The sequence below is a fragment of the Papaver somniferum genome, chromosome 10 (genome assembly GCF_003573695.1).
Source record: "Papaver somniferum cultivar HN1 chromosome 10, ASM357369v1, whole genome shotgun sequence".
Classification (NCBI taxonomy): domain Eukaryota; kingdom Viridiplantae; phylum Streptophyta; class Magnoliopsida; order Ranunculales; family Papaveraceae; genus Papaver; species Papaver somniferum.
Window position 1 is genome coordinate 140409660 of NC_039367.1, and position 16048 is coordinate 140425707.

The 16048-nt window shown below is 35.3% G+C and overlaps 1 protein-coding gene across 1 annotated transcript; it reads right to left on the minus strand.

The window, feature by feature from the left end:
• Positions 1-1762: 1762 nt before the first annotated feature.
• On the minus strand, positions 1763-14708 carry LOC113316339 (40S ribosomal protein S3a-like). Its single transcript, XM_026564541.1, has 5 exons — positions 14557-14708; positions 2945-3014; positions 2470-2601; positions 2204-2404; positions 1763-1864 (listed from the first exon to the last, which is right to left on the minus strand). The coding sequence occupies exons 1-5, from the start codon at positions 14706-14708 to the stop codon at positions 1769-1771; spliced, it is 651 nt and encodes a 216-aa protein (XP_026420326.1). The 3' UTR covers positions 1763-1768.
• Between the last annotated feature and the right edge of the window lie 1340 nt (positions 14709-16048).

Genomic DNA, 16048 nt, shown 5'->3' on the forward strand with positions numbered 1-16048 from the left:
ACGGGGGTATTGTAGAAAGTCCAAGTTTTTCTACAATGGATGACAAGTGTTGTAAAGGGTGATGTGATTCATGGTTCGACAATAGTTTGTCAATGTTGTGATTCTCTTTCGATTTTTTTTGATAACTAACACAACTCTTGCTTGTATTGTAGAACAATCGTGGAAAACATAAGTAGCATATCGTAGAAACATATACAACAACAATTACCAGTATTATGAATAATATTTGCACAACACTTGTATGAATTTTCGAACTATCTTGGACAACACAAACTTATGTTGTAAAGTAAATGAAAACCTTTTCACAATATCTGGCTTGTATAGTTGAAAATTGAAAGACAACATCTATTAATATTGTGTATACTAGTGTCACTACACTTGCTAGAGTTGTAGAACATTCTGTCACAACCTTTGTCTTGTGTAGTCATAATATCTAACACAAAATCCCTAGAACGTTGTAATATTTGAAGTAACAACATTTGTTAGAAGTTGTGTGCATAAAAATATTTTGAAAAAAAAAAAGATCATAGCTGAAATGGAATTTCAGAAAATAATTCACTTTCACATTAACCTACCAGTGTAATACATTTACATTCATTCAAGTTAACCTGCCAGTGTTAAACACACATTCAAAAAATGGCAGTGATATAGATGTTTGGTTTCAAACCTCAGAAACCTCTCCTCAAATACATGTCCATCAAAAGTTTCAAGACTATCCCTCTCACTTCATGTTTAATTGAATGAAAATACCTAATCAGTTTTTTGCATTAAAACAATAAGATCCTTGGAATCACTCTCATCAGAGCTATCATCACTGGGCTCTTCTTTCTTTTTGGCTGCAGGTGCAAGGCTTTCTTTGCTACGACAGCCTCGGCAGGGCTTTCTTTGATGCCCAGATGTAGCAGCGTTTGTCCTCCGGGGAAAGCGCTGGTTCTGGGGAAAGTTTTTCAAGTTTTCTGCAAAAGGAACATAGGAGAATGATCTTAGTGAAACGCCAAATCAAATGACACCATATTTTCACTATCTCGAGGACAGACCAATACAATTATAGTCCTGATCTTTCCAAGTCAACTAGTAGATTAACCCTAATAAATCTAGAATCTGTTATTGGATAGACTTTAAATCAATGACCCAGACAAAATAAAGATAAACATCACTACAAAGAAAAAAAAGTAGATACATAAATGTCAGGAAAGCATAACAGACCTGAAGAGCGCGGCAAACATTATCAAACTCAGGATCAAATTAGGCTTCTCCTTCACAGTGACAAGCTCAAGGACAATGCGACAAGATTGGTCTTCAGGGTTGATTATAGGAAACGCAAGAGATCCACGAACTTCATGATCAATCGCTCCAGCTAAAAATTAGAACAAGACAAGTCACACCCATTAAAGGATTGAACCAAATATATTCCACCAGTTTGAACTAGCTTAATAAACAACAAAAATTCAACAATTTACAATGTAATTATTCACCAAATACACTAGATTATTTTCAGTGTTGCTAATCGCCAAATATATTCTCACAATGCATTCACATAGAACTAGAACACAGGTCAGTGACCACTTCCTTCAGCTCTTACAAGTTTATGTCGGCATGTAGGTAATACATTCACGTAGATTTCACAAGTGGTGGATTGTTTCTTACCATTCACATCGAACCCGGCTCTTAGAAATGTTTTACTGACAAAGCAATCACCATTCATGTACTGTTATTGCTTAAACTTACTTGTCTTAATCAAAATGTTATTGCACAAGTTACCATGAACCTAAGCTCCAACAACTTCAGTTTCAGCCTCTGGTACTGTTTCCTCAGCAGGCCTATCCACCTTCACACCAACATCCTCAGAGTAGTCACCATGAACCTAGAAAATAAAACAATCACCGCATACACATCAGCTTTGCTTTGCAACCTTTCACAGAGAGTTCAGAGTGAGAACTGAAGTTTTAAACTTCAGGTGCATTCCGTAAACTTCTATTTTACTGGATACTTTCAAATAATTATTCAGAAAGCTCTCTACAAGGTTACGAGGCCGTCTATTCTTTCACAACTTCAAATTTTCTAAACTTCCAGATAATATATATGTGCTAAAAAAAGTTCGTCGTACGGAAACTAAAACAGCCACTCCAAAAATACCATAAATCACGTAAATATTTAAGTTAAAGCGTCTTCTAAGAAAGCATAAAACAAGAGTGAGATATACCTCCATCAACTTTCCAAGATCAAACTTTAGAGCCTTCAAGATCTTGAACTTCCTAATAAACACATTCTGCAATAGATAAATGCTTGATGTAGCCTTCTCAATCTCCTTTCCAATCATTTCAGGAATGAATTTTGCCACCAACTCTTTAAGATCACACGAGGAGGCCTGGTTTACCATGACTTCAACCAACTTGCGACGAATCTGACAAAACAAAGTACAGATGTTACCTATTTACACAAATGAATAATATGAAAAATATAAGAAACCATTGAAATTGAAATATATAACTCAAGCTGTCGGATCTGGCTAGATTGAGCATTACAGGTTCTCTTGACCTGTTTCTCTCGCCTCTTGTTGAATCCAATACAGAACATCCTCAAGGTATCTGCAAATGGTATCTGCAAAAAATTAAAATAAAAGAAAAGACTCAATTTTCTGAAATGCGTGGGAGGCTCAATTTCGGATTCAATAGAAAACCCTAAATCTGAACCATTCTCTTTTGTTCATCTCCAACAATTATTTTCTAACAGATTCGAAAATTTGAAGCTTTAAACATGCAAGAACACCTCTTACTGAACCTAATTAACCCTTGATTCTGATTTGATGAAGCATAACCTTCACCTGATTTTTGTTAGAGACGAAGAAATTCTGATTTTTGAATCCAGTTATAGTACTTATTATATATAAGCTTAAATCACTGCACCCAGAAGAAGATTTACAGAAACATAAAAGTTGTTTCACCTGGTTATGGATCTCAGACCTTCCCACAACAGTAGATACAATATCATCCCACCAAAGGCGTCCAAACGGCCTGCAATCCAACCAGACTCCATAAGCAAGATAGACTTAAACTAAAGATAAACAAAGAAATGAAGAAACATATTCCTACTTCTTTTAAGTTTCCCTGACAAATGTTACGGCATCACCTCCTACTTCTTTTAGAAGAAGATTTTGATGAATCGAGAACTTCTAGAGATGGAAGAATTGAGTTATGTGATGAAGATTTGATGAAAACTTGAGTTAGGGCCGCCGTTGATTTTTACCGAGAAGAAATTTGGTTTTGTGTAACTTGAATCAGTGATGGGGTTGATTAGAATTTGGTTCATATCTGGATTTGATGAGCTGCTACTATTGACTGTTGCGGATGGGAGAAAGGGGGAGTTAAAGAGAGAGATTGAGAGAAGATAATGAAGAAGAGGGGTCGAGAGAAGAGCAGCGGTGGTGATGGAGCGCCGCCGTCATCTGTGGAGTAGAGGTGTTCTTCAGCGGCGGTGATTGAGAGAAAAACAGATAGGAATTGGGTTCGAGTGGTTGAAGGAGGGTTATGCTTCGTAAAAAAAAGAAAGAAGAAAAGAGTGAATCCGAATGAAAATGGTGGACGGTTGAGATTGTATTTGAGATGCTCATACGGATTAAGAAAAGATCTTGACAGTTGAGATTGTATTTAGGATGCTCATGCGGATTGAGAAGTATGTGTTTCATTTTGTGCTAATACGAGCTCATGTATTCGTTTTGATTATCAACCTTCGACACGAAAAAAATCCAAAAAAAATATGAATAAATGTAGCACATTTTTATCGACATTTTGATATAAAAAAATCCAAAAAATGTATAAGATTAAAGTTGAAAAATAAGAAATCAATCCGATAATTAGTGTGTTTCTTTCTGCTTTTGTGCTTTCTCTTTGTGCTTCCGGTTTGAATTTCGACTAGTTACATAGGTCATGAAGTAATTTTGACTAGTCATACATGTCATGAAGTAGCTTTAGTTCACATTAATAGCATGATATATCATCGAAATCGATAAAAATGAAGCTCAATGTCGATTCAAACTTCAAATGTGGTATAACGACATACAAACTATGAACCAATAAGCTCTGAGAGGGTTCTGACTTCAAACTTAGCATGATACATCATCAAAATCGATAAATATGAAGATCAATGTCGATTCGAACTTCAAACTTGGTATAATGTCCTATAATCTATGAACCACGAAGCTCTGAGAGGGTTCTGACTTCAAAATTAGCATGATACATCATCGAAATTGATGAATATGAAGCTCAGTGTCGATCCAAACTTCAAGTTCGGTATAACGACTTACAAACTATGAACAAGAAGTCTAAAAGTCCACAAAAACGATGAATCCAACCATTTTACTGGTAAGATTCCATGGAAATATTCTACGAAACCTTAAACACACACAAAACTTGGTAAGAACGATGAATCCATCCATTTACAGGTAAGATTCCTTCGGAATATTCTACGAAACCTTAAACAAACCCTATTTCTGCACATTGGATGCAAACCAGACTCCGAGATCGAAACCTGGCAGCGAGTGGACTACTCTAAGTCAGAAACTTGGTAAGAACGACGAATCCATCGATTTACAGGTAAGATTCCTTCGGAATATTCTAAGAAACCTTAAACAAACCCTATTTCTACATATTGTATGCATACAAGGCTCCGAGATCGAAACCTGGCAGCGAGTGGACTACTCTAAGTCAGAAACTTGGTAAGAACGACGAATCCATCGATTTACAGGTAAGATTCCTTCGGAATATTCTACGAAACCTTAAACAAACCCGATTTCTACATATTGTATGCATACAAGGCTCCGAGATCGAAACCTGGCCGTGAGTTGACTACTCTAAGTCAGAAACTTGGTAAGAACGACGAATCCATCCATTTACAGGTAAGATTCCTTCGGAATATTCTACGAAACCTTATACAAACCCTATTTCTGCATATTAGATGCAAACCAGGCTCCGAGATCGAAACCTGGCCGCGAGTGGGCTACTCTAAGTCAGAAACTTGGTAAGAACGACGAATCCATCCATTTACAGGTAAGATTCCTTGGGAGTATTCTACGAAACCTTAAACAAACCCTATTTCTCCATATTGTATGCAAACCAGGCTCCGAGATCGAAATCTGGCCGGGAGTGGACTACTATAAGTCAGAAACTTGGTAAGAACGACGAATCCACCCATTTACAGGTAAGATTCCTTCGGAATATTCTACGAAACCTTAAACAAACCCTATTTATGCATATTGGATGCAAACCAGGCTCCAAGACCGAAACTTGGCCGCGAGTGGACTACTAAGTCGGAAACTTGGTAAGAACGACGAATCCATCGATCTACAGGTAAGATTCCATAGGAATATTCTACGAAACCTTAAACAAACCCTATTTCTGCATATTGTATGCAAACCAGGATCAGAGATCGAAACCTGGCCGTGAGTTGACTACTATAAGTCATAAACTTGGTAAGAACGACGAATCCATCTATTTACAGGTAAGATTCATTCGTCATATTCTACGAAACCTTAAACAAACCGTATTTCTGCATATTGTATGCAAACCAGACTCCGAGATCGAAACCTGGCCGGGAGTAGACTACTATAAGTCAGAAACTTGGTAAGAACGACGAATTCATCCATTTACAGATAATATTCCTTCGGAATATTCTACGAAACCTTAAACAAACCATATTTCTGCATATTGTATGCATATCAGGCTCCGAGATCGAAACCTGGCCAGGAGTGGACTACTCTAAGTCAGAAACTTGTTACGAACGACCAATTCATTTACAGGTAATATTTTTTCGGAATATTCTACGAAACCTTAAAAAAAACCCTATTTATGAATATTGCATTCAAACCAGGCTCGGAGATCGAAACCTGGCTGCGAGTTGATTACTCTAAGTCAGAAACTTGGTAAGAACGACGAATCTATCAATTTACAGGTAAGATTCCTTCGGAATATTCTACGAAACCTTAAACAAACCCTATTTCTCCATATTGTATGCAACCAGGCTCCGAGATCGAAACCTGGCCGTGAGTGGACTACTCTAAGTCGGAAACTTGGTAAGAACGACGAATCCATCCATTTACAAGTAAGATTCCTTCAGAATATTTTGCGGCTTAGTCACCTGAGCATTTTTTTTGGACATTATATTTTGTTTCATAACTCTTATAAAGGGTTAGTGGTGTAGACTTTCATGCAGGAGGCTGAGGGTCAAATCCCCCCATCCTCATTTCTGCCAACGTTCTATATTTTTACTTCAACAACACTTATAAGTGTTGTTATGCATTTTTATTAAGAAAAAAAAACAACCAAAACTTGTGAACGGTAAGGATGGTTGATGAGCTAGACTTCCATGCAGTAAATTCATGTTCGAATCTCCCTTCTAATCTCATTTTTTCCAACATTCTATATTTTTACTTCAACAACACTTATAAGTGTTGTTATACGTTTTTATTAAAAAAAAAAGAAAAAAAAAACAAAACTTGTGAACTGTAAGAATGGTTGATGAGCCAGACTTCCATGCAGTAGGTTCATGTTCGAATCTCCCCTCTAACACTATTTTTCATCATCATATTTTGGTGTTCTTCAATAACTCTTGTGAAAATTGTGATAGGCTTAGTCACTACCTTTATGGAACAGAGTTGTTATAGCTAAATGTCGTCACAACGTTTTTGCTTAAGGAGTTGTCGTTTGTTTTCTTAGCGCAACCCCTTGTTTCTAAGGGTTGGCAGTGATGATATACGACAACTCTTCCTTTGAAACCAGTTGTAAAATATATGACTTTCTACGATGTTTAGCGAAGAGTGGTAAATCTCCAGTTGTAGATGTATATTTTTCCCGTAGTGGGATGTAATATGAAAAATAGGTGAACTTATATGCATTTTTAAGGCCCTATAAGCTTATGCTGTGGATGTAAATCGAACAATGTTAGTACTAATATTTTTGTTTACCAAAACACATGCAGTATTAAGCCTCTTGAATTCTTTTCTAAGAATTTTAATTCCGTCTATCTGTTTACTTCGATCATGGTTTGTGTTAAGATTTTCTTTTCATAGTTTATCCATGGCAATAAGAAACGAAAAGATTTTGAGAGATACCATTGTATATAGGGTAAGCAAATCAAGTGTGGTCTCGGCTTGAGCCGAGCTTTACTCACAAATTTAACATATTAGGGCTTAGATATTGGACGGTTAGATGTAATTACATCCATGACCATAAGATTAATTAAAAAGTTAAGTTAAAATCTTAAGTTAGGGGATCCGGTCCCTTCAATAAAAGGTTTTTCTTAAATATAGCCCACACATTCATTAACCATAACCCAAAAAGTTTAAGTTAAGCGAAAAACAAACACATGCCTTAATTTTTTATTAGCTAATAAGCATGAATTCCCTTTCCTACAAAAAATCAGAATAAAAAATAACTTATTTTTAATCATACTTCAAATAATTTTTTTTTGAAATAATACTTCAAATTAATATTAATTGTACTTATATTATTTTTACTAGTTAACCAATTATAAAATCCTAATTACTTACTTTTCCCAGAAAAGCAAAATAAACCCAAATTTTAAATTTTCTCTACAATGATATTCTTTTTTTCTCAGTCACGCTTACACAAAAATTGACCAGGATGTATATTTCAGTTACTCCCTCAAAAAGTTTCCACAACAAATTACAATAAAATTGATTTAATTAAGATATTGATTATTCCTGAAAAATATTAATTATGTCAAATATCTTATACAAACTTAATTAAAAAAATTAACTAGACAATAAACATTTTTTGTCGTTGTTTTTGTTGTTGTTGATTTATAAATTTAACGATTATCATATTACTTTGGGCTATGTAGAATTTTAGCTTAAGTACTTATTTTAAATGAGTTTCCGTTAATAAATGCATGGGCTACATTTAAGAAAAATCGAATACCCATCTTTTTCTTTCTATTCAGACAAATAGTGCATGTCATTAACAATTAAATGGTAATATTTGCGAATGACAAAGAAAAAGAGACCTCATATTGCATATATATTAGGGAGGATCCGCGGACTCTCTTAGATGGACACTATTATACATGATTTGCGTTATGTTCGCTGGAAAACCCAAACGACAATGAATTTAAATCTAACATTTTGATCATACGTTTCTCTTATAAGACTCTACATTTAACAAAAATGAGCACAATTCGAGACGTATAAGACCACCATCTACCCCATTAAATATCAGTTACTTCCTCCTTTCCATTTTAGATGATGTTTTAGGGTTATTTTTTTGTTTCACAATACTTGAAAGTTTTCGTATTTTTCCACAAAACTACCAATAACACCCTTACATTTTGTCTTGGAACTATTAGTTTATTTTTAAATGCACTAATAGCAATTAATGTTTGAAGACTTTTCTCAAGGGTATAAATGAAAAATCTTCACATCTCTCTACATTTCTTAATCTGCGTGAAAACTCCAAAAACATCATCTAAAGTGGAACGGAGGGAGTATTAAAAGTTAACAGTTGAAATTAAGATCCGTGGATGGTGAGGTTTGGTATCTCGAATTGTGCCCATTTTTGGAAAAAAAATGTAGAGTCTTATAAGAGGAACATATCATCAAAATGTTAGATCTAAAGTCATTGTCGTTTGTGGCGAAAATGACACAAATCATGTATGATAATGTCCATATGAGAGTGTCCATGGATGCTCCCTCATATATAATTTATTTAATGAGAATTGGCTCGAAACTCACGTAGGGTTTCTCAAAGTTAACAATTTTACAAAGATCATGTAGATCTCTCATGATACCAGCAATTCCAATAAAGTTGGCAGAAAACATGTACTAAAGTGCAACAGCGTAACAAGTCATCTAATTTCTTCACGAGTTATTAAATCCAAAGATATAAGTCCAAAGATGAATTGGAGCATTCGGTAATGTTGAATATCTATTTATGGAGCATGGATACACGGATTTTTGGTGATTACTCAACAAATCAAATCCTTCGTAACTGGGACGATGTTGTTATTATGTAATTGAGGTTTTTGTTTTTTCTCTTTTCTAGGGTTGATCTTTTGATCAAGTTAGTTAACTGTAAATACCCATTCTTCTCTTTCTCAATATGTCCTTTTTTCCTCAAAAAAAAAAAAAAAATCCTCATGCGATTCATCCGTTTCATGCAATAATGTATACATGTCAAAAGACTTTCATATCGTCTGTTACCATGAAATTTGAGTGAATTCTTTTGCAAAATGAGGATATCTCTACTTAAGGTGAGAATTTGATCAAAATCAAGCCATACAAGAATAAGATTACACAAAACGTTGAAGCCCATTTATACATGTAAACACAATTTTCTTAGACGTTGGAGTAAACTATAAAGAATGTGTTCATATTAGTATTACAACCACTTTGCGGAGGATCATGATTATAACCCATGGACTGGTGTATAATTGTTTTAAACAGACGGGGAATTTCTTTTCAAGCTTTAACACCCAGATAACATATATCCTTCAACGTGATCCAGTCTTGATTTATCAAAAAAGAAGCTAATGACATAGGCATGTAGCACACTCTCTAGCTAGTTAGAGCAGTTCCTATGGAATGGCCAAACACAAAGTTTGTTCATTTTGATTCCACCATGGGATGAACAAACATAGAAAACGGATGTTCAAACCGACAGATCTGTTGGTTTGAACATCGATTCGAAGGAACAACCGCACGTCTTAGTGAATGTCGGGCGTCATCCCCACTGACGCTAGCGCTCGAAATAAAATTGCCAACGTTATCAATATTAACGCGCGTTATAGCTTATGACGCCCGCGTCATTGCTGAAGACGCCAGTGTCTGACTTAATATCGCCAACGGCTACATCTGAACGGTTGCGAAATCTCGTGATCCAACGGCTATAATTAATTATTGAACTCTATAAGTACTCCTCATTTCAACTCTAAATTCACACATTCTACACATTCCTCAATCTCATTTCCATTCTTCACTCTCAATTCTTGATTGAACATGTCTCGGCCCCTGTTAATTCGCCGAAATCCGTATACCAATGAAGAAGATGAATCTATTTGCAGAAACTATGTTTTCTTATTTACTCAGCTTGCTTCGGCAAACTATCCATTGGTCAATTTCTGGGTGGTTATTCACGATGGGTTCTGCAGTGACACTCGTAATCCGAGTCGTCGTGCTATATGCGACATAGAAAATCGTTTTGGTACAATTAAGAAAGAAGTAAGTGAGTTTGTAGCTTTAACCAAACAAGCAAAGCGATATCGACTGAGGTGAAACTGATGCTGAGATGGTAACAAGATCTTTGGCTGAATGGCGAAGATGGAAAAATGTGGCTTTTCCTTTCGAAAAATGTTTTGAAATCCTTAAGGTGTTGAACAGTTTCAACCCCTTCTTTATAGTTGTTGTTCAACCTAGTATTTCTTCTCATCAGTGAAGCTAATAAAACGCTTAATTTTAAACATATATAATTTTATTTAATTAAGACTGTTGTACTTTTAAAACTAAAACTACAAATGCAGCAGAATTAAAAATTACACCTCGGAATTTTTAAATATCAACCGTTGAAAATTAACGGCTGAAATTAAAATTTGTGGATGGTGGTCTTATACATCTCGAAGTTCTCTCATTTTTGGTGGGAATGTAGAGTTTTATACGAGGAACATGTCGCCAAAATATTATCTTTAAATTCAGTGCCGGTTGGGTTTGATAGAAAAAATGATAACCATATCAACGGATCATGTCATTATAACCATGTCAACGGATCCGTCCCCTTTAATCTTTTATCAATTTATACGTCGAGATAAAACTATATAAATCAGTAGTTTACACGAGGCCGTGTTTGAGAAAGCCAAGTCTTGTGGAAAAACCAAGTGGAAAGAAATGCAGTTTCCAGCTTGAATATCAAACCAAATTTGGACCTAAAATACACGATAACTGACATTCTGAAGTAAATGAGGTGCCACATCTCGTTTCTTTTTTTTTTATCGAAAGAGAAGATTTTATTAGATAGAGGAATTTACAGCAAAGCTACCAGAAGTAGCAAAGGAAAGAAAAACAGAAAATGGGTTATTTAGCCAAAAGGGTACTTTTCCTGGGTCAAATGGACGGGTAACTTATTATGTTGGGTGAAATGGACAGGAGGCAAGTTATTATGAAACAGAAAACTTTACCCCCTGCCAAAGCTTCTTCTTTCTCCCACACAACGACACAAACTTCATTTTTATTTGGAAACATCGATCCTCTTCTTCTCTATCGACATCATCTTCCTCTACCATCCCACCAGCACCACCATCAACAACATAATCTTCTTCCACCTCCGTACGCCATTAATCCCATCTCCACTACCAGAAACACGAATACCACCATCGACAGATATCAACTTTCTCCACAACCAATATCGACACCACCACCACCATCTCTACTACCAGAAAACACCAACGTCGTCGACAACATCGTGTTTATCCAACACCGTCACCGACGCAGCCACCGCCACCACCACCACCGTCCATAAAGAAATTTATGATGCCCTGAAAATTAGGGTTTTGTGTTAATTGAAATATATGCTCAAATTGGTAAGCTTCAGACCCTAATTGTCTTTGATTACATTCAAAATAGTTTAATCTTGGTTAGAAAATTTGGTGCATATGTTACAGATTTGTTTATAAATATGAGACGTGAATGTAATGCTGTAATCATAAGTATTTGCACTTGTTTTAACAAATGTTTATGTGTTTATCTTGATTGGTATTATAAATGGGTTCATCATGTACTCAATTGGGGTGGATACGATTTCGTCTAGCTTTAAACTGGGATGAACTTGGTTTCACCCTATTTTAATTGATTGAATTTGGTTAGATGAAACTGTATCCATCGAGGTTTAAGCTCTGTAAAATCTAGTTTGAAGGTGATTGAATTCGGTTTGGATGAAACGGGTTTCATCTAGGTTTAACTTTTGTAAAAGCTAGTGTGAAATTGATTGAATTTGGTTTGGATGAAACTCGTTTTATCTATGTTTAACCTATGTATAAAATAGTTTGAGATTAATTGAATTAGGTTTGGATGAAACTGGTTTCATCCTGTTTTGGGTTGAACTGAAATTGTTTTCATCCAAGTTTAAACAAGGATGAAAACGGTTTCATATACGTTTAACCTATGTAAAAACTAGTTTGAGATTAACTGAATTTGGTTTGGATGAAACTGGTTTCATCCTGTTTTGGGTTGAGCTGAAATTGTTTTCATCTAAGTTTAAACAAGGATGAAACTAGTTTCATCATGTGTATTAATTGAAAGAAACCTTTTTTACATTATATATTATTATACGTTGAAATCAGTTTCATCATGTATTATATATAAACTTCAATTTGTGGTTCTGTTATAAGTTCTAACTTAGTGAATGTAGGTATTTTCGGGTAGCCAGGTATACATTTTCTCTCACCCACACTTTTATAAATTACGAAGTATTTTTGCAGTAGTTTTTGTGTGTGCTATGCTTAATTGTTGGACACGTTTAAGGGGAGTTCATGTTGCTTGGATAACCAACCAAATAAACCACTCTTGAAAGAAGCTAAAAAGATAATTGTTTGATATTTGTTGGTTGCCGCTCGTGTTTAATTTAAACCATGATGTTTCTATATAAATTGTTGCAGGAAGCAATAGCAAGCCGACTGCTGAATTAAGAGCCAAGAATAGGCATGAAGCGAACGTGGATGGTGAATAAAGTAGAATCAGTATGCATGATGTGAACGTGGCTAGCGAAATGGATGTAAAAAAGTTGGAGAAAAAGGAAAATAAATGAAGTTTATAACGTATGCAATTGCTGGAAGTTGAATGATAACTAAAATCGTTGATGTCATTAGGTTGTTTAGCAAATAGGTCTCTACAAAAGCCTATTGATGTAGCTTAAACTTAAGTTTTTTGCTTGTAAAACTTTCTTTGCATAGATTTATAAATCAAGATTTGTCTATGGATGCATGTATCTTAATTGCAAGTCAATTATATATGAAATGTTGTTACTTAAACTAGCATATATTTCCAGTTGTCAATAATTTCAAATGATCTTGTCTCAGAATATGTAGGTATTTTCTTTCCAGAATATACATGATGAAACTGGTTGCATCTTGGCAAAAAAGTTTTTCTGAGTTTGTGCAGGATGGGTATTTTTTTTCTTCAGAATATGCAGGATGCAACCAGTTTCACCCTGGCCAAAAAATCTATTTTTTTTCAGAATATGCAGGATGAAACCAATTTCATCCTTGTTTAATCTGTGTTGTTCCTGAACTCATTCAAGTTTTAGCATAAAAAAATGAAGAGTATCTGCAATTGAACATGAGTCAGTAGAATGAATAACCATAGAAAGAATTTGAAAATTCAAAGCATCTGCAAGAAGTATATGAATAGAGTTAATGTTATTATTCAGTTGAATACATAAAGAAAATTGATCCATATGCCGACGCTTACAACTTCAGTACAACTGTTCAATAATAACAACATTCAAAACATATGTTCATTTCACGTTCAATCATCACCTGCACCTCAACCTTTGCCAGAAAACCCTTGCGCATAGCTATTGAAACATGAACCATTTCTGCGAACCACTATGTATCCATTAATCCATGCCATCTCCAGCTTCCACATTGAGTCCTGAATCTCCAAGACCTGGACAAAATCCATAACAGTAAGCGCACATATTAAACTTTCATCAAACCATCAATTCCGCATTCTCGACCAAAACCCCACGTTCTCAAGCCATACTGTTGTGAATACGCATTCAGTTCACATCCCTTATCAGCTGTAGACTTGCACCATCTTTTATTCCTCCTGGTTGATTTATAATCCACCAATCACTACCATTTAGCTACAAAATTCAGTGGTAGCACCTGTGTTTATCTTCCTTTTCCCTGACCACGGTGAACTCCAAATGCACATAAATTTCATCTCCTTTTCCTGCACACAGTCTCCAAAAGCCACAACATCACAAATCAACTTCCATCTGATTTTTGGCTCAACTTCTTGTTCTAACAGCAACTCAGAACTCCACTTTGCACATATGCCAGAAGCCCGGAACTCGAGTCTCTTCTCAAAAATCTCACATAAGTGCATTGCAAAATCATCTTCAAATCGAACTCAATTCAGATACAACAACATCTTGTTCTCAGCCCCAAATCCAACGTTATACAACCACCAGAATTCATCATCTCAGCAACACAAATCTGTAGACAACACCAACTCAGCTGCAATGTCCTGACTTATCTACAACTTACAACCACACACATAATCCATTCATTCAGTATGAACAACCAAAAACCAACACAACTCAGAGTCAGATTCAATCCCTTTCATGCTTTAACCAATTCTTGCAATTCTGCATCTCCACACTCGGACCAAAACCAAATCTGACTACAACCCAATCTCTTAATCTTTCTCAGAATCAGATCCCCTCATTCTCAACTCCATGATCTCGGCATCAGAGTACAGCTTCACTACAAGCTCATGCCATTTCAGCTGCATACCATCTTCTTTACTAGCCATTTTCTCAGTTTCAGTTAAACTTTAACTTCATCTCAGCCAGGCCACTTGAAGCACTATCAATACTAACATCATAGCTCCCTCTCCATGGCACCAGCATGTCAACCCTGCATTCTTCATAACTCATCTCAGCTGCAACAGTATCAATCAGCAACAACACTTCTGCCTTATCCATTTCCATGCTATCCACCACATTCAGTCTTGCATGCGACCACCAAAACCCATTAGCTCAAACCTCCACTTCGACATCCATTTGTACATGCTACTCAGTTAAAAAAAAAAAGACAAAACCAAACTAAACAAACATGTTGACTAAAAATACAGGATGAAGCTAGTTTCATCCTTATTTAAAAAACTGGAAAATAACTCAATTCCAATCCTAGTTACTGCAAACATCTGAACAGTTTACAAACAACACAAAGATGTTCAATGTTGATCAAATTGAATACAAAAACATTAGAATAACACAAACATGATGATGTTATGCTAAATCAGTTCACATACAACAATAAAAAACCTAAAAATCAATTCCATCAACAATCAAATCAATTGAATTGAAAAGTAAGGTTATCAACTAAACCCTAATAGGTAAAATAGATCAAGGTTTGAAGCACAAAAGAAAGATTATTAGTAAAACCCTGGATAATAATCACAAACAAAACCCAAAAATTAACAAAAATCCATCATAAAAATTGCTAACTAATAAACTTCAAAACATGATGAATCAAAACACAGAAACGAGTAACAACTTTATGTTTCTTCTTATTACAATTAAACCAAAACCAAAATCAATATGAGATCTAACAATCATAATCAGTTACAATACGTATGAAATTGAAACTTAAACTCACCCGTTTAAACTGGGATTGTGTTCATCACCATCACAGATCTGTAGAAGAAAAACTCTGTAGAAGAAAAAATTGAAGAAGAAGAAAATACGAAGTGTTTGTGTCGACTGAAAAGAAGTTTCTTCTGTAGAAAGACCAAAAATTCTGTTTAAAAACGTTGTTTAAAAGGTGGAGGGATATTTTAGGTAGAACATGTTTTTTTTATCATTTTCGTGGGTGAAATATCCAAAATGGATAAATGAACAATATTTTTCTGATTTATGTCCATATAAACAGTATCAAAATCTACAAGTCTGTTTCACCCAGGAATTGTTGATTATGGTCTTTTTAACCAATTTTGTGAAAGAAAAAAGAGAACTCTTTACATAAAGAGATCAAATTACATAAAGATGGTCTCCCAAGTGTTATGAACTGAACTAGCAAAATTCAGATGAACTCTTTTACACGCCGCATCAGCCCAACTTAGCACCGGAGATTTGATATCAATAATCAAGTCAAAGTCAGCTTTGGATGTGTAATCAACTTCAAATGTTCTGCAATTCCTTTCACGCCAGAGAACCCATATGATTGCAGATGGAATCATCCCCCAGATCAGGTTGCCAGAGTTAGAGAAGAAATTGATTTCCCATCCATGTGCTAAAGCTAACATAGAATTAGGAAAAACCCA

What these genes read in the sequence shown, in the direction of transcription:
- LOC113316339 (XM_026564541.1), bottom strand. Translation starts at nt 14,708, where the DNA reads ATGGATAAGGCAGAAGTGTTGTTGCTGATTGATACTGTTGCAGCTGAG. An exon ending in CTGGCTGAGATGAAGTTAAA is followed by an intron (nt 3,015 to 14,556) that starts GTTTAACTGAAA and finishes GTTGGATTGCAG; the next exon opens with GCCGTTTGGACGCCTTTGGT. An exon ending in ATCTTGGAAAGTTGATGGAG is followed by an intron (nt 1,865 to 2,203) that starts GTATATCTCACT and finishes TTTATTTTCTAG; the next exon opens with GTTCATGGTGACTACTCTGA.